Source organism: Brienomyrus brachyistius, chromosome 4 (genome assembly GCF_023856365.1).
Source record: "Brienomyrus brachyistius isolate T26 chromosome 4, BBRACH_0.4, whole genome shotgun sequence".
Classification (NCBI taxonomy): Eukaryota; Metazoa; Chordata; class Actinopteri; order Osteoglossiformes; family Mormyridae; genus Brienomyrus; species Brienomyrus brachyistius.
In genome coordinates this window covers 18763035-18782258 of record NC_064536.1, presented here as the reverse complement: position 1 = coordinate 18782258, position 19224 = coordinate 18763035, and the positions used below count along the sequence as shown (strand labels likewise).

At 51.4% G+C, this 19224-nt stretch overlaps 1 protein-coding gene across 1 annotated transcript in view; it reads right to left on the bottom strand.

Moving 5' to 3' along the window:
- chd7 (chromodomain helicase DNA binding protein 7) overlaps nucleotides 1-19224 on the bottom strand; it is a 50242-nt gene that overhangs the window by 13953 nt on the left and 17065 nt on the right. Inside the window, 29 exon segments of the mRNA XM_049009979.1 lie at nucleotides 87-266; nucleotides 546-605; nucleotides 608-697; nucleotides 794-898; nucleotides 900-1005; nucleotides 1315-1525; nucleotide 1636; nucleotides 1852-1961; nucleotides 1964-2120; nucleotides 2736-2780; nucleotides 2782-2876; nucleotides 2972-3079; nucleotides 3082-3151; nucleotides 3310-3553; nucleotides 3958-4079; nucleotides 4201-4230; nucleotides 4232-4285; nucleotides 4287-4340; nucleotides 4439-4458; nucleotides 4461-4505; nucleotides 4508-4537; nucleotides 5393-5490; nucleotides 6087-6099; nucleotides 6102-6129; nucleotides 6898-6975; nucleotides 7066-7172; nucleotides 7175-7202; nucleotides 7915-8065; nucleotides 12754-13148. Of these exon segments, the coding sequence (XP_048865936.1) occupies nucleotides 87-266; nucleotides 546-605; nucleotides 608-697; nucleotides 794-898; nucleotides 900-1005; nucleotides 1315-1525; nucleotide 1636; nucleotides 1852-1961; nucleotides 1964-2120; nucleotides 2736-2780; nucleotides 2782-2876; nucleotides 2972-3079; nucleotides 3082-3151; nucleotides 3310-3553; nucleotides 3958-4079; nucleotides 4201-4230; nucleotides 4232-4285; nucleotides 4287-4340; nucleotides 4439-4458; nucleotides 4461-4505; nucleotides 4508-4537; nucleotides 5393-5490; nucleotides 6087-6099; nucleotides 6102-6129; nucleotides 6898-6975; nucleotides 7066-7172; nucleotides 7175-7202; nucleotides 7915-8065; nucleotides 12754-13148 (2835 nt within the window).

Sequence of the window (19224 nt, the reverse complement as noted above, 5' to 3'; positions counted from 1 at the left end):
GGCAGATGTATTCCGTATTCTTCAAGTGCAACCTTGAGGTTTAAGGCCTGGGACAAGCTTCTCCCAGCCACATCTTTGAGGGGTACCTTAGCGAAGGTGGACCCCTTCCCCTCAGACTCGATGGTGATGGTCTGAGTACGCCTCTGGAGGATCTGGTCGATGTCCTCCTCGCAGAACTTGGAGCCCTCGTCCTCCTCGTCCATCAGAGCTCCATAGGCTCCCTTGCGCAGCAAGTCCTCGATCTCCTTCTTGGAAAGCTGCTGGACCTGACACAAGGAGGTGCTTCGATGAATACATCAAAAACTCCCATCGAATTACAGTCCCATGAAAGCCGTACTGCATGTACGTGCAGACGAGCAGATCCCCCTTTAAGCAGGGTAATCCAGAATGAAGCTTTCGGCGGCATCAACCGTTTAGTCACAAAGAAAGACGAAATAAGACCACTTGAAATGGTGCTGACCGGAGCAATCCAGACAAGGGCAGGACATTGGAGGCTGCTTGTGTAAACACACTGGGTCACTTTGGGCATTGTTTACTGCACACACTGACCCCGTTGGCGGCGTTCTCCTGCCACTCATCGACTGGAGCACCGCCTTGTCCAGGCCCCAGCTTCAGACTGGCCTTGGTCAAACATCTCCCTCTCATAGGAGTTCCTGGTGATCAGCCGGTAGATCTTTACGGCCTTGCTCTGGCCAATCTGTGGCACGAGCCTGAGCCTGAAAGCCGGAGGGAGGGTCAACGATCAGTGAGGTGCACGACACGAAACTGTTTTTAGGCGACGGCAGCCGTTTGCGCGGTCTGATCTCACCTGCAGGTCGTTTTGGGGGTTCCAGTCAGAGTCGAAGATGATGCAGGTGTCGGCTGCAGTCAGGTTGATGCCCAGGCCGCCCGCCCGGGTGGCATAGCAGGAAGACGAAGCGGTCCGAGTCGGGCCTGGAGAAGCGGTCAATGGCTGCCTGCCGCAGGTTGCCCCGCACCCTTCCATCAATGCGCTCATACGGGTACCTTAGTCGGGGAGCAAAAAAGGCAGCTTAGGATTTAGACGTATTTGCATCCTGCTGCGACACTCTGAATTTAGCCAGACAATGTTGCCCCTTTGGCATAATCCTCCATGGCCAAACAAATGCATTCTGGGTATCAATGAAATAAAGAGCGGGCAGAAGTACGCAGAGTCCATCTGCGGCCCCACTACAAAGTCAACTGAAAGCAGTCTGCATGTTTATTCAGTCTTTCAGTTTTATTTTTTTGGGAGGTAGGTTTGGTCACAGGTCCATCTGGAGGCAAGGTAGAGGCCGGCACAGCTCCCCGTTGTACCTCCTCTGGATGAGGTAGTCCTCCAGAATGTCGAGGCAGCGCACCATCTGGGAGAAGATCAGCACGCGGTGGCCGCCGGCCTTCAGCTTTGGCAGCAGCTTGTCGATCAGCACGAGTTTCCCAGCTGCCTGGATCATCGCCTGGAGGTGGAAATCTGGACACTCCAAGTGATGAGCCTCCCTGAACTCGTCCAGAATTTTCTCCTCGGCACCTGTGGGCAACCAGAGGGACTGCTGAACAATGGGTGAGATTTATTAAAAATGCAGATGCGTTCTCTCGCCTGGCATGAAATTCAAGATTGCTGATAGCCCCGCACGTGACCCTAGACTCGCACTGGAATTCTCAAACAGCGAGCAGCCCCAAAGCAAACCACAGAGTTAGGGGGCACCGGTCAACGGCATGTTTTTCACAAACCTTACAGGACTACATACAATTTTCAGGTGGCAGTGTGTACAGGGGTCAAAGGGCCGCAGGGACAGCGGGACAGAGGTTGCAATGTGGCTCTTCACCTCATGCCCAGGACATCCTGGTTCTTACCGTGATAAGGTATGGATGGTTACAGCACTTCCTCAACTCCATCATAGTGTTCAGTAGGTTGGGCACGTTAGCATTGCCCCCGCCTCCCCCAGCGCCGCCCTTGGACAGGAGGCAAAGTTCTTCTCTAGGATGGCACGGTAATACTTCTTCTGGATATTGGTGAGCTCCACCTCGATGATGGTCTCCTCCTTAGGAGCCAGGTTCTTCTCCACATCTTCCTTCAGCCGTCTCAGCATCATGGGTTTCAGGATGCCTTGGAGCTTCTGCACCTGCAAGAAGCCCGATGGCTTTGTCAACAAAATGCACAGGGAGCACATGGCCTAGGGGCTTGACAGCACGCTACCATCCCATTAGCACAACTCCATTCTGGCAACCTCTCAGTTAGGTTCAACACAAAAGACCTGGCAAAAACTAATTTTTCTTTATATTTTTATAGTAGTATTTAAACTTTATATAATATTAACCCATTTACCCATATCTCTGAAGTAATTCAGGTCAAATCCCTTTTATTAAAGAGTATGACCACAGAGCTGTTGCTTGAACAGGCTGCATCTGTCCAATACGCAATCAGGACTTTCAGCCATGTTTAATTTCCTAATGCACGGCCCCTTTAAGCCTTGCAAAGCAGAAGGGAAGCTCTCAATTGCTATGCCGTGGCTGGACGACCTTCCTCAAACCTGAGTAAGTTCCCCTTCCATAACCTGCCTACCGCTCGCTTCTCCTCCCTGATGATGCCTACAGCTACCGTGAAAACCACACAGCTGGTTTGCATCAGCTGCCAGTGATCGCGGGGATTGCCTGGGAACCTGTCCTCCAGGGGACGTTTTACCGTGCTCAGATCTCACGACACCTCCGGCCTAGAGAGCAAGCAGTTTTCCAGGTACCTGCTCCTCTGTTTTCAGGTCTCCGAACTCCTGCATAAAAGTAGATTTCTGAAGGGAATCGGTCCGGTTCCAGGAAGTTGAGCAGACTGAAAAGCTCCTCCACAGTGTTCTGCAGGGGCGTGCCAGTGAGGAGAACTTGTGCTCCTGCAACGCGAGAGGAAACATCGGCACATTAAGACCCCAATGGCCCTCGGTGGTCTGGCACCGTGCCTCCCCCTGAGTGCCAGGCTCGATGCTGACCATGTCCATCATCTTGAGGCCCTCCAGCAGCTTGCAGTTCCTGTTCTTCAGACGGTGCGCCTCGTCGATGACAACACAGCGCCATTGGATACTGCGCAGCTCAGGCAGTCTGTCAGGATCATCTCGAACGTGGTGATGATGGCGTGGAATTTGTAGGCCCCCTTTATCATGCGGCCCTGGTGTGTGTGTGTGGGGGGGGGGGGTTGGGAAGGACGTGGGGAAAAAAATCACTTAAATAGGGACAACCTTACATTTTTATCTGGCTCACCAAGAAACCTCAGTTCGGATACATGCCCCTGCCCGGCTTTATGTTCTGTATGTAAACACAGATTACCTGGGCATCCCTGAAATTCATCTCGTAGGTCTGGATGGTGCGGCGGCTGGCCTGGCTGCCGTGGTACACCACCACGTTGAGCTCCGTCCAAGTGCGGAACTCGCGCTCCCAGTTTGGGATGGTGGACAGCGGTGCGATGACCAGGAAGGGCCCGTGGATCCCCTTCAGAAAGATCTCATAGAGGAACGTGATGGACTGGATAGTCTTCCCCAGGCCCATCTCGTCAGCCAATATGCAGTTACGTCTAGATGGGGAAAGTCATGGAGGTGGTGGTTGGGGGTGGAAATAAATCAGTGGTGGACTTGGGCAACTGCCAGCGATTTTGAGCCACATGAACACGTATATTGGGCTCTGAACCAGATCACATGTTCCAAATTTTTGCTACATGGTGCCCCCCCCAACAGCAGCCTTGGGTGTCCATCTCAAGAGCAAGGAACCATCATACACTTAAAGACTTAAAGACAAGTTAAGGCAATGAAATTGACCTGAATGAGCTGTGAAAAATACAGAACTGGAAGCAGCACAAACAAAGAGAAGAGCAGAGAATGCACAGCCAATCGAGTGTTCCACTAATGGCATGCTCCGCCAATCTCACGCCCCGCTAACGGTGCGCCCAGCCATCGCGTGGCTCACTAATTGCACACATACGTGTTGAACCAGTTGAAGAGCAGCCAGTTGAGGCCCTCAGCTGGTATTCCCTGAGCGCATTGCCCGTTCCGGTATTCTCGGGAACTCTCGGATTTCTGCCAGTCGCTGGCGGGAGGCCGCTCCTGTTTCAAATAAAACAATTCCCATTAGTGGTTTTCCAGAGACCACAAGAACACGGCCCTTTTCACCCTCCCTTCCAACGGTCATGTTAAAGAGAAAATGGGGGGGGGGGGGGGCTCTCACCGCTCGCTTCAGCTCAGGCTCCCTGGCCATAAAGCTTCTCAAACTCCTCAATCTTGGTCTGGTCAATGTCTGCCTTCAGTTCCCAAAGTGCTGTCTTCATAGGGGAGGGAGCACCACTTCACCAAATAGTGAGTCACAGGCTGTATTTGATAAAACAGAATACATGTTTAAAAAAAAAAAGAATCTAGGCAAAGGGGATTCCCCCGGCCAGCAAGACGACAAATCAGAGGCTATGTACCTCTCCATTGTCATCAGTGCTTCAGATATGTCCAGGATGCGATCGACTTCCACGTAATCGGGATTGAAGGTTCATCATCCATCTGTATGAGGTGGTGGTGGGGGCAGTGGTGAAGAGAGTTCCTTACCCACGTTTTGACAGCAGAACCCGTAACGCGTTAATTAAAGTGCTATGTTTTTAACGGGGTGACTCCCCGGGAGGATGCATGATTCCTCTGGCCTCTTAATTATTGTGCAGGACTCCATTTGCCGTGACAGAATGTTTTAAGAATAATTGAAATGAAGTGTGAAATTACAATCCGCTAATTAGCAATAAAGAGGCTTTCGCACAGGCAGGCCGATATTCCTCTACGGGAGGTGGCCAGCACAGAAATGAGAGAGGATTCCCTCTGATTTTGGGCATATAATCTAATGGAATGTTAATTCGATTGGGCACTGGGTCCACTTAAACACTGTTAAATGTTTAACACCCGTCTCCCAGCGCCCATGCAGAAATGATCGGCATGTCATTTGTCGCTTAGCATTTTCAGGCTTCCTGCCATTGTTATTTTAATGAAAAAACTGATGGTATAGTGACAGCAGTCTGTGTTTAATGGACACTTGACCTCAAAACAGAAGATTCCTGTAAAACCGCTACAGACTCTAAACTGCTGCAATAAAAAACACAGCTCTACATGAGTGACCACTGCTAAGCCCAGTTAGTCATCTTAAGTAACGCTAGTTATAATTAAATTTTATAAACACAGACTGATGTACTACTGTGATTCTCCTGGCTGGGACTGTGTGGCATACATGTAGCATGTGTAATAGAAAATGTAAAAAAAAAAAAAAAGGACACCGTTCTGACCAATTACATTCGCAAACCCAATAGCACCGTGGTATAAACTATAAGAATCGTCCAGTAAGTAGTCAGAGAGTGGCCAAGTTCGATGGCCCTTACCTCTGTCTGGAAGAGTTAAGTGACTGCTTGGCCTGAACCTCTTGACCTTCTGCTGAATGCGCTTGACCTTCTCCAGCTCCTCCAGGTCGGCCCATCGGCAGTGCAGGTAGGAGCTGCAGGAAGGACAGAACAGGGCAGGGTAGAGCCTTCAGAGGGGGCCTGACCTGACCTCACATGGCGGGGGCCACAAAGAGGCTAAATCCAGTACACTCCAACCCCCCAGAAATCTAGGGCACCAACACTGCTACAGAATCGCTGGCAAACCTAACCCAATCACAGTGAACACTCAGACACAACGAGTTTTAAACATCTAAATATAAAAGCAGCACTTTGTTCAGGATTCTACCCAAAATGGAAAGATCTTCTGTTGAGTCATTCTTAAAAGGGACACTATGGTATCTCCAGATATGGCAAAGAAGAGGTTGACCCCAGGACATTGTTTTAAGGAAACTCAGACAACGCCTATATCAGAAGTACCGTCATATTTGGCCTGAGGTGCTCAGGAGCAATCAGATTTCAGCAGGAAGCTTTCTCAGACACAATCAAATAATGTTTAACAGACAGGACTGGCTATGGACAGATGCCACGAACCTGGAGGCATTTATGAGCTCTTTAATGTTGCAGTTCTTTCAGAAAGATATCCATCTACCCAGTGATAATAGAAGCACATTACACGCTGCGAAGGAGCTGCGAAGAGAGGGCCACTCACAAGTTCTTGAATTGACATAGAATTCTTCAACTTCCTACTTTTTCTCCCAGACTCCATCTGTTTGGGATAGGCAGGGGGGGGGGGGGGGGAGGGGGGGGGGAGGAGAACCATCTGTCACTGATCAAACCTACAGCCGCTTCAGCAAGAGCAACGTCACCCAGCACAGCTCTGATGTGCAGGCCTGCACCTCGAAGACCTTCATGCAGGGAATTTTCCTGAATTCCTCAAAAAATATAGATAAATGATAATACAAATAAATATTATAGATACACATACAACCCCATATATATATAAACAATAAACGCCCAGTGCTGGGCGTCCCAAGCAGAGCTTAGCGATGAATCATCGTGACTCCTCCTCAACCGCACGGGGCTCCATTCACAATGAACCCGTCCCGGAGCTTGGCGTCCTGCCAAAACCGCAGCGCTAAGCAGACGCCAAACGTACCATTCCTCAGGCTGCAGCAATTTGCAGCTGCACCGCTCAAAGCCACAAGTATTATTTTTGGCCGGGGCCCTTTCTGGACCTTTCGGAGGGGCTTTCAAAGGCGGCAGCAGCGGCGGCGCAGGGGCCATCGTGAGCACTGGCCACGGAGGAAGCGGAGCACGCCGGGGGCACGCCAGGTTATGTTTACACAGTCCTTTTCACTCAAGGAGCCAGGTTCTAAGTGCCCCAAGTGCTGGTCACTGAGGGCAACATTACAGGCCTAATTATCTCCATTAACTTTACAAAATCTCTGGCAGGATTAGAGCTGTTCCCACCCAAGGCAGTGGCTGAGGAGAAGCACCCGTCTTCAGATGTTGCCACAGGCCCCATTCTCACCTGCTTCTTCATAACCCCGCATGCCCATGATCTTCTCCACGACTGACCTTCAGGCATCGGGGGCCTCCTGATGGATAGACGTGATTAAAAGGGGCGGGCCCTCTCAGGGGGCTGATGGGTAAGGGCGTGGAGAGGACTGTGGGTGGGGGGGCCTGACCTGAGGCTCCAAATGGGAGATGTGTGATGGGGACTTCTGAGTACCGATGTCAGTCTCCTCCACCTCCTCGTCGGAAAGTCGAAACTCTAAGTCCTCCGTGTAGCGTTCCGCTTCACCTGCCGACTCGAGCGCCTCTTCTGCAAAGCAACGAGCAGGTCAGTGAGCACAGGAGAGACAACGGTGCAGGCGGGCATGCAAAGAACGGCTCATTTCAAACCACGATGCCAAAACTAAATTCAAGCGTTTGATGCAAGCGGGTAAAAACAGGGCAATTACAGTATGCCAAAATACTGGCTCGTGCATTTTCATAACATCTGCATTCCGACTTCATCCAACAAATCAGGGACACCGTGGTGATACGACCTCTTCATAGACAGATAACTCCATTAACAGAAAAGAGGCAAAGCTGCCCTCAAATAAGTATCAGGAACTGAAAAGATTCTCGCCTTCCTGGTCTACAACATGCACACACAATTTGAGGTTAAAACTCGCCCGGGTGATATTCTGCTACGCTGACACCTGGGAGGAGAATCTATTCACAGGCCTTAATCGAACCCTGATTATCATGAAAGATGGTTCGCTCCGCGTTTGTTCCATATTAAACAGGGAGGCTCGGAGCGAGCAATGTTGAGCCGCGTTAAACGCACACAGCGTGCCCTGTGGCGCAGCTTAATGGATTGTCACAGGGACAATTCCCGGGCTCATGGGAATCCAGGTGTCCTTTGTCCCACACAGATCCCCCCCCCCCACCACCACCACCACCCCCCCACTTGTAAGCAGTCGCTGCTGGTGGATGGATGATACTTCCTCAGCACCTGGAGTCAGTCGCTGCGGTAACCCAGCCGTTACCTGGATGCCCAGGTCGTCATCCTCCTCCGGCGAGGCGGGCGGGGTCTTCTCTGTGTCAGAGTTGTCAGAGGAGGGCTGTTTGCGTTTCACTTCCTTCTTTTTTGCCAGCGTTGTGGCCGTTGGTGTCTCTGCGTCTGAAGACTTCTTAACACTGCGATGGCATGGGGGGGGCAAGTTAGGTAGTTTTATTTTACACGAGGTTCACACTGGGGCTGTTTACAGACGGTTCAACGGGATTATAGGGGAACTTAGGGGGACTCTGAGGGTTTAGGCAATCGAAGCGCATTAACCCAAGCTGATAGACAAAAAAGGGCAGCATGTCATTGGTATAATGCGTGACCCCATTGAAGCCCTCGTGAGCCAGCCCTAACATCTGGACTCCCCACCTTGTTCAAAATCATACAGGCTTTCCAGGAAAAGATTTTATATTTTATATTTTATATATATAATATTATATAAAAAAAAATATATATATATATATATATATAAAATAATTCATATATTATTTATATTTATATATATAAATAAAAAAAGAGTGATTACTCCTGGCTTATAATTGGGGGGGGGGGGCACAAGACTGTCAACCTGCCCCCCACCCCTCACTTAAGTTTACGCTACACATGGCCAGGATCCTCCCCTACCATGAGCCTCGACTTCCAGCATTTATTTCCGCTCTTACTGCCACAAATTTATACAATGGCGGAGCCGAGTGCGGGGGCCCCCTCTCCTTTCATCTGCACGCCAAGAGCAATCAGATTACCCTGGTAACCAGCGGTCACATGACCAGCACTGCTCTTTTGGCTGCATGCCACTGACTGAAGCCATCTGCTTCCCTCAATCATCTTTCAAACACTCAGCACCTGCGCTGGCAGCGTTCTGCGGGCCCACCTTCTTAGGCCAATCATGGCCCAGCGTTACCACCCCCCCCCCCCAACTCACCCCGAATACACAGGACCTTGCTTGCAAAAAAAAAAAAAAAAAGGGGGGGGGGGGGGGCTACTTGGGGGAGGGGGGGAAGGAGGGCAAGTTTACCAAAGAAGCAAGCGGGGACCTGCTTCAAGTAAACGACAGGATCTCTTTTGATTGCTGACCTGTATAAATCGGAGTGCTGAGTACGATTTAATTAAGGGAGCCGAAGGGGGTGGGTGGGTGGTGCTCATGCTGAAGGCCGACAGATTTAATGTCGGGCGAAAACGCCTCGCTCAGGCATCCTGACAGTGCGTCGATACCGGAGAGCACCGCCCCGGGGAGCCTCGACTGGGGAGCTGGCGAGATGCATAGGTGCGTGTGATGCATGTGGCATCTCCAAATGTAAATGTCGGCTTTAATGTGTCACCCGGCGGGGGGAGATAATCGGAGGCACCCTGACCTGTGAAAACTTCACAAAACCGTAACACCCGGGCAAATGCCTCATAACGGAGGTCTTTCTTCCTTCCCACAAGGAGAGAGGTCACGGATATCTCAAAATCCCATGAAATACATTTGCGCACAAAGCAAACAGAGAGCGTCCTTTAATAAACCCACTGCAGTGCAGCACTCATCAACATGCCACTCACCACGTGCACAGGCCTAACGGGATGAATGATTGTCCTACTCCGCTCCGGCCGGCCGGCCGAGAACGCAGGGCCGACTGACTCCTAAAGACCCTGGTGCCGGCACCAAAACCAGCACCTGTGCCACAGTGACTGGAGGCCTGGGCGCATTGGCAAGCAAACACTGCTGTTTACAGAAAAGGGGAAAATCGATGGCTGTGAGTCCCTCCAGGTGGCTGGGGGGTTGGGGGTGGGGGTCCAGAGGAAGATGAGCGACTTCCTTTCCGGCCCAGAGGCCGAGGCGGTGCTGACAGGCGGGGGGGCGGCCGGGGTTAATGGGACACCTGCCGTTACTGACAAGTAGTGTCACCTTCAGCTTCAGCTCAAGCCTCCCAGGATCATTCCGCACGGCTGCTCTAAATACCCCCACGGTGCAGCGTGGCCCCAATCCCCACTTTAAATACCCCCAAGGTGCATTATGACCCTCCAACTCTAAATTCCCCCCCCCCCACTCTAAATATCCCCATGCATTATGCCCTCCTCAATCTCAATGCCCAGGGGTGGCTTTGGTATTTGATGGAAAAGACACTAAATGAGTATACATACTGGCCCTGTACTCTGACATTCAGGCAGTCAGTAGGAGGGTACAGCAGGTATCTGAACAGAACATCCACCTTCATCTGCATGGGGTAGTACCTCGGGGGGCCAAGAGGTACTGTCAGAGCCAGCACGGCCAGCTGAAAGCACTACACAGATCCAGACTTCCTATACGAAACGGCTCAATGGACCTCATCACAAACATTGGTCAATATGCATAAAAATTGATAAAACATGGATATGTAAATCATGCTGCTGTTTTCGGGACATGCTGTGAAATCCTGGCTCTGGGGCCCTAAACCACAAACAGGCCTTCTAATGGGAAATTACACTGTAGGGGTTAAATTATTTGTTTCTGCGGTGCAAAGTAAACTAGGCTGTACATTGCAGAAGGCTTTTAAAAAAGCTGTTAGCCCCAGTGGCCTCCAACTATGTCTTGAGTGATATTTTAGGCTCCTCAATCCAGAATAGATGATACTTCAGATCTCAAAGCAGGTAGCTCCATCCTGTCATATTCACATCCGGCCCAGAGGCACTCGGCTACCTCACCACCCGATGGGATCAGCGTCGAGGGAACAGAATTCCTGCTGGGGGACTTGGAACTTAGGTGGCCGGATGAAAAAGTTCAGCTCCCAGAGAGCAACAAGTCAAGCTCCCTCTGCATAAGTGATACACAATTAAAAAAAAAAACCAACGCTGCATGCCACCCAGCTTCTCATCAGGAGGACCCCAAGCCTCCTTCCTGCAAGTCTCTAGGCAGCTAATTTCAGGGTTCGTACTATTATTGCGGCAAACTATATAAGCACGGGTAAAACTTGGAGTGGTAGGCTGAATTTAGACCCTGTGGAATTTTGGATTTCACACTGGCCCGTGAAAGTGCTACTCCAGCACAGCTGGGGAGGGAAACCCCTGCTATCTTCAAACTCAGCCCCCATGCCACCTTATCCATTCAGCCGTGACTGAGGGGAGGCGGAGCTGCTCTTCGCGTCACAGGCGCTGCCACTGAGGGGGCGACGCACCTGCAGCAGGTACAGCATTCATCGCCGGCCAGGGGAACAGATGGTGGCGGCAGAGGCTGGCACATATCGGCCACCGCTGCAGCCCCCTTTCTGGGATCGATGCTGCTGCACTCGCATACAATGAAAGGGTGCCAATTCAAAGAAGCACAGATGTCTGGCTGCTGTGCGTACAGCAAACAGGCTGCTACACACTTGCACACGCATATACACACACGTGTATCTGGGTGTGACCAGGGAGAAGGGGGGGAAAAAAAAATCAAAATTATACAAATATGCTCCCAATGGGGGAGGAGCCACAGTGCAAACAAACACTGGCATGTTTGTTCTTTGGTCCACAATAGAGCATGCTCTCCTGCAGCTCTCATGCCCGTTTCTCACCTGCTAACCGCCACATGCCACAACCCCCCTCTACCCAAGACACCTGCACTTAAAGCAGGGTTACAGGTATAACAGAGACCCCAGGAACTTATAAAATCTACAGAAACACCAATAAAAACTTGAAATAGTGACCTAGTCACCATACAAATTGAAAATGGTGTTCCCCCATTTCCATGAGATAAATGTTATTAACTGTCCACCCCCCAACCAGCACCACGGATACAGCATGGCCTATGGCCACTCGTAACGCAAAACAAAGTTTTGGGAAATGTTAAAATTGAAGTCAGATGTTTTAGAGTTTTTTCTACCCCTTTTGTAAAAGGCCTCTTGGAAGCACTGGGACTGTGGCTGAAATCACAAACACATGTCTGCGGTTTGCGTAATTCGAAAACGGCGGCCAGCAACTACTGCATTTTCATGCCCAGGGGCGCCGCCGGCAAGCACAGATGGGAGCCTGCCTGAACAGAAGCCGCCCTGCATTACTGAGCAACGCATCACTTCCTGTCAGCGCTGAGGTGGTCGCCAGCCTGTCCCTCCCCCTAACCAGAGATATTTTCCCGGTCCTGAGATTACCCCACCCCCACCCCGTATTCTGACATCCCATCAGGCTCATCAGCATCACCCTGCCCACCCACCCCCCGCCAACCTCCCCCACACAGCCTACGGAAGAAGCCCCAGCAGACAATACTGAATGCCTGGCTCAACCCCTGCGAAGATAAAGGTCTGTCATTAGAGGACTGACAGCAGCATTGGGGGGGGGGGGGGGGGCAAATGTGTGTGTGAGGTGGGAGCAGGGGGAGGGGCACTGACTGATGCATTCCATGGCCAGCTCGTGTTACCTTCACAGAAAAGGATGCAGCTCGGGGGGTGCACCTCACAAAGTGTGCTAAGAAAACGCCGTTATGCTCGAAGCGGATGGCCCACATCAACAGAATTTTTCTCACTGTCTGCAAATCATGTGACTCGATAAGGAAGGGGGGAGGAAAAAAAAAAGTAAACAAACGGGAGCCTGGAAACCGCATTTCCTTCAACCAGCCAGGGCAGGCGGCCATTTGCATGAAGACACACCAAGCAGGAAGGACAACCCTGTTCCCTCAGGGAGGAGCCCGAGATTCTTATTTTAACATCCTGAAGGAAAAACACCTGACAAGGATGAGGTTAGTGCTTAAACTAGGTCTAAGCTATAATTATGAAGGGCTCATATTGTTTTAGGTCTAGATAACGAAATAAACGGCACTGCGGGATAGGCAGGCACCCCCTCCTGGTCACACCCCAGCAGGCACTCCCACCCCATGTCATATCCGGCTACTCACCTGGGCTTCTTGGCACTCTTGGCCTTGGGGGTGCTGCTGCTCTTGGGCTTCTTCTCCTTGGGCTCCTTGGGGGTCTTCGGGGTCTTCGGGGTTTTGGGCGCTTTGGGCTCCTTCTTCTCTTTGGGCTTCTTCTTCTTCTTGCCCTCCTCGGCAGATGGCTCGTTACCAGGGCTGCCCAGGGTCTCCAGGCAGACGATGGCACGCTCCTCACTACCCTCGGCCCTGCCCTCCTCCTCCTCGGAACCAGCCTTGGCCTTCTTCTTCTTCTTCTTTTTTGGCTTCTGCTCGCCCTCGGCCAAGAGCCCAGCACGACCCGGAGGCTGGGAGGCAGGACCGGCGGCAGCTTGCATCTTGTCAGAGCCCAGGACCTCGATTGATGGATCTGACGCCGAGGGCTGCAGGGGTGGGGGAGGGAGAACGCAGATATTGTTTTTACTCTAACAGGCTAACGGTAATTTATCAAGCGCTAATCCCTTTCACAATGCTTCGGACTCATGTTACATGATCAGTCACGAGCTTGGCGTGAGATGGACCATGCCGGGCGTTGTAGAAAATCAACACATCCATAGCAAAATGAGTGTTACATGCACTCTGACACCAAAAAAGGCAACGTGGACACAGAGGTCCTACAGATAACAGCACCGCCAAGAGGAGTAGCAGGCAGAGTAGCAGGGGCCAAACACCCAAAAAAACTCAGATTTAAGGACAAGATATGCAACTCAGACTTAACTGCTATGCGTAAATTTCCACATGCTAATGAGCACCATAGCTACCCACAGACCCATCAGTCACACCGGGGGTAGAAACATTCCACGTTACAGTTCAGCTGGGGGTTACAGAAATATGACGATGACAGAGCAAAAATGCCAAATGTGCTCTCATGCTGTGGGGGTGGGCAGAGTGTCAAGTTGCCAAAATGCACCTTAGAAACTATGGGCCGAACTGTAGACTGCATGTTCAAGGACTCTGGGTCAGGTCTAAGCATTCAGGTATAAATGAGAGCGGCAGCAAAAGGACCTGGCTGGCTTGACAATCAGAGGTTGCAACGGTACTCATAGCAGAACACTGGGGAGCTGTAATGGCTGGATGTGCCTGACATCATGCCGGGAGATAGAGCCAGAATCCCATTCCCCTGGGCTCTGCAACCTAGCAGAGTGAGCCCACATCATATGCGTTTATAGGGGCACTAACTGAACCACTGTATGTTCCCTCTAATACAGATGGTCTGTATGGCAAACCATACTGACAGGCAAAGACCAGGAGGCAATGTGGAGCGGAATTGTGGGGTAAGAGGACCCAGAAGTGTCTGAGGGCTAGCGGCGGCAGCGACGCGGCATTCCCCACAGAGATACTGGAGAAGCAGCAGGGCAACGGAGAGCGGGCCTGTGAGCAAGCTCAACGGGGAGTAAAAGCTGACACACACTGTAGTCTGGGGGTGGGGTGGCGGCAGTGAAAAGCTGCTCAGTCAGAGCCTACACCCCCCACCCCCACCTCAAACACCTACAATACGATAAACCGCAAGGTTTTATGAAACAGCCTCACAAACAGCAGCTGTCCCTGCAACAGTACCCAACAGCCCGCAGATGCCTGCAACATTGCAGGTGACGCTCACAGCAGTATCTGAGCTCATGGTGGACGGGTGACAGCCGGAGGAGCCACTGGCGGCCCAGGCGAAACGTGACGGATGCCCCCCACCCACTGTAGAGGCTGGCCACATGATCACATGATGGCTCTCTGCATCCAAGGGGTGGGAGGGGAGCAGAGAAAGCAGGCAATTGAGCTTTATTATGACAAACATTCATACAAGAACCAAACCACCACATGCAGCAAGTATCTCTTACAAAATCTGCCTGAAAGAAGGGGGGGAGGGAATACACACTATTTTCAATAAGGTTCACACTCAAGGCTCTCATAAGACAAACTCAAATTTTGATAAACTGTGTGCTTATACAGGATATAATGGATACATCACAGAAAAATAACACCAGACCGTGCTGTCTGGAACTTAAACTGAATGACGCTCATTTTGTGGAAAGTAAAAAAAGCGACCTTTGGTCCCGAAATAAAATGTGAATAAATGTGACACGGAGCACCAAGGCCGTTAAATGGTGGCACAGAGGTTACATCAGCCGCAACACGCCCAGCTCTACATGACCCAGGCCTTCCAGAAAGGCTCCTCATGCGTAACGGAAGCGGAGGACAACCAGACATGTGCCACCCCTGTGAGACTTGCGACAAGTCACACAGGATGCCACAGCAGCAGCAGCAGCAGCAGCATACATGCAGCACTACCTGCGACGTTCTGAGATAGATCTGGACAGCGGGTTGGATCGCGCAACTGAATACTATGCTCATCGACACAGACACGAGAAATACGCGGAAATATTAACAATTCAAGAAGGAGAGGCCAAGACACTTCGAGCTGCGCTTCCCAATTTATTCCGGTAAATACGGAAGGTCACGGATTCGGGTTCTTCCGGTGATGAGAGTGGAGCGTTCTGCTGTACTCAGGAGCTCGAAGCGGAGTATTAATCTTGTTGGCAATGCTGGCCTTATATCTGGCCATACCACAGCGGATAGACAACGTTGACAAAATGCCAGGAACTGTGTTGGCAGATGTGACACCCAGCCAGCTGCCCCCAATCCCAGCAGCAGATGGGAATGGGGCATTATGACACTAATAAATTATATCTGTACTCCAGAAAGGGGGAAAACACACACACACACACACACACACACACACACACACACACACACACGACTGATATCCATAGTAAATCCAGGCGAACAAATCTGCAGAAGACCCCCACCCACCAATCAAAATAAGAGGCAAAAAATGAAAAGGAAGTGCGTGCAGAAAATTAAAGAACTAAGATCTGATCTTCACTTAGGAGTAACCTTACTCCTCATTGGTTGGTGCCAACTTTAAACGTAACCTTTACACAAACCACATCACTGTGGTACATTATGCATATTTCCTGTAAACAGCTATTTAGACAAACTGGGTGTCCTTTGAAGCACACAAGACAATGCACAGTACGCCAGGAAAGCGAAACCGCCTGTCACTGCAAGGGCCTCCGCACTCTCGGGGCACACGGCCCGCTCTGAAAGCCGGCAGAGACGCGGGCGGGAGGTACAAGCAAGCGAGCAACAGGAAGTCGGTTCAAGCCATGGTTGAGGGAGCACATGTGCCAAGGTCCAAGGAATGAGACTGGACAGAAAAGACAGTCGGCATCCCCTGGCATTGCGCTTGCCGAGAGACACCCCCTGCATCCCTAATTTGACAGTAGCACTAAAGCAATTGAGGAGCTAGTTAAGGTTCTGCTCCTCTGGGGGACTGGCGGGGAGGAGTGGGGGGGTTGGGACTTGACGTGCTACTTAACAGGCAAAATATTCATCCTGTAATCTCCTAAATATTCCAATTAGCGAGGCGCTGCTCTCCAAGGAGTCCTTCGGCAGCGGGAGCCCCCTGCAAGCTCAGGCAGCAGATGGAGGGGCTGCCCGGCAGGGCCAGCCACCAGGGCCTCTACATCTCCCCAGTGTCCCCGTTCCCAGAGGACCTGGCCGGCTCTGACGATGGATCGGCAGGTTCACATCTTCTAAGATGGCCATGCAGCAATCAATTTGGCCTCGGAACCATGGCCAACGTCCAGCATGACCTGGACTCTTGCTGCGACCATCGACCTGGTGCCACAAAGGGCTCGGCCCATCATGTGACACACGCGCTGGTTTTGCATAACAGGGCTGAGCTGCAGCTGATAATGGGTCCAGAACCTTCCCTGGTTGCTCATCTCTTCTACGACCTGAACGGGGGAGGGCGGGCTGGGTGGCAGGTGTAGTATTGCAGCCATTCAATGCCACCGTTGCTTTTGGATACCTCTGACTCGGACGGCCCGTAAAGAGAAGGTGACACCTGCGATGGCCACACCCACAATGGGATACGCATGGTGGACAGAGAGCGGTGGAGACGCTGCCTCTATCACCATATGGTGCAGGTGAGCAGGATGGGCAGGACCCTGCACCAACCCCCACCCCTCCCCAAAGCCCTTCCGCCAAAGAGTGGCAGCTGGCCGCCGTGGCCTGCTCTGGACTCCTCCTCCCGGCCATGAGCAGAGCCCCACCCTCAGTGTGCTCCTCGCCAAGCCGTGATAACATTCATATAAAAAAAACGCGGGCACCACCGCACTCGGCACTCCATGCAAATGACACCCAGGCATGGAAATGTCAGCGCGCCTGGCAACAAGGCCCCCTCCGCACCAGGTGTCCAGAGGCACATGGCCGGGCGGTGGTTTGGAAAGGAAGAGATGGCGGGTGCCACCATTGGTCACCGGCACAGACAGCTCGCTGTTTATTCAGCGTATTCCCCTCCATACCCCCGAAACTCCTCTGGTGCCAAGAAACACAACCCAAGCTGGTAGAGGGGAACAAAGATGGCACGGGTGCGAGCAGGGAGTCAGGCTGCCATGTGGCGGATGGGTTTGTGGGGAGCGCCAGGCTGGTTCGCGGGGGACCGAGGCTGAGCCCACGCTCTGCAGCATCACTGGCTTGACCCACAACCCCCCCAGCCCATAACAGGGCCCACTAATGCATTACAGAAAATTTACTTGCACTCCAGCAGGGAAAGGAAAGGGGGGGGGGCATTCCCAAGGAAGGGCACCTCTAATGGGACACATCCGTACAAGCTGTTCCACTCCCCCATGGCGGCTGCTTACGTTTCTCCATGGGTGTGGTCTGCAAAGCTAATTAGGATTCATTTTGGACTTCCTCAGCAAGTTGCTCCGCGCTTCAGATAAGAGCAGCATTACATCTGTGTGGTATAATGCGATAAGGAAATTGTGGAATAAAGTACAAACATCATGCTCGGGTTCGTTCAGCCTCAGGGAGAAACAAAATCTGTCTGCTGCCTTGTCTGCACTGTCAGACCTACAGAGCAGCGACAGGAAGGTGCTTTCGGTAAGGTCTGACTGTGCGCAGCTGCCTGTGATCAGGTGCAGGCGGGCGAATAGCAACTTGACACTCAAGCTGTCATGGAGACGGGTAATGGAGCCATTGCAGCCCAATCTGATGGTTGGGAACCAGACGAAACACCGCAGCCACCACTGACGGCTTTTCATAAGGTCTATCCTTAAGCACCGAACCCAATGGGTAACAAAACCAACTGACTTATCCACAGCTGTTAAAAAGAAACCAAAAAAAGCATGCTGTAAATGGCCAAATGTAAATAGAGCCAAAGGTTTACCTGTAATTCCCAACACTGACAATGACCCACCCTGGAAGTTGCGTATGGCTTGCATAAGCTTGTACATACAGCTTTAAAACACCTCTCCTTCCCCTTCGTTTACCATTCGGACACAAGATCCCACCCCACCCCCGACGTGGGGTGCAACAAGCACCCTGGATAGCCGGGTGCATTCAGGAGGGCACGCAGCTGTGACTAAGCAGCAGCAGATGATCCCGGTCAACGGTTTCCGGTTTCCACAAAGTGCCTACTGTCGCGACCGTGAGGAGAGGTCCATTTCCAAATCAACACACGTGCAGAAGGGGGTGGGGAGGTGGGGGTTGGGCAGGATGACCGAAAGACCGTCTTTGAAATGACCTCCAAACAGCATCAGGGAGAATGAGACCCTAGAAGCATAAGGTCAGGGCTTGTAGAAGCACCCCTGTATACCCACACTGAGTGCATGCTGCAGCTCTGATGGACAGGTGCATCCCAACATCCTGAATCTTTTTTTTTTTTTAAATTCCCAGAGTCCTACCCCCACCCAAGCACATCACAAAAAAGAAAATGAGTGGAATTCATGATATGCGACAAATTTGAGAAGCAAAGCGGCTAATGACCAAAACAAGGTAACACTGGATATTAACTGCGACTGATGAGGACAAGGTGCAGAAACACGTGGCTGGGTGGCTAAATACCAACTGCGTGCATTTTCACATTTATGTCAATTAATACATTTGCGCTGCAAAATGTTATCAGCTAATGAATACCATTTCCTATATTCTGTTTGACACTGCTAAGCATGTTAAATAAGTTTATAAAGTGACATTGGAATCCACGATCCACTAACTGGTTAGAAAAGACACAGGAAAAATACAGAAAGTAAAAGCTTTAGCAAACACCCATGTGTATAAACAGGCGAGTAAGAGTAAGAAAGGTAACAAGTCCCTCAAGATCAGTTAAAAACAACGAAATGCAGCAAAGTTTCATTCAACTAGTTTAGGGGCTAAACGGCACGTGGGGGTGGCTGGCCGTTTAAAATGCAACAGTGCCTGAGCGTCAGTGTGGGGTGGGGGGAGAGTTCTGCTCCTCTGGAGCAGCACACCGCTAATACTCCTTGTATTTTTATGCAAAGCAGCCCCAAGGAGAAAGACAAATGAATGTCATAAATACCACAGGCCTACCGACACCCCCACCCCCACCACCTCTCACACCAACAAATCAACACCTGAGGTGCAGGAATCACTGCAATG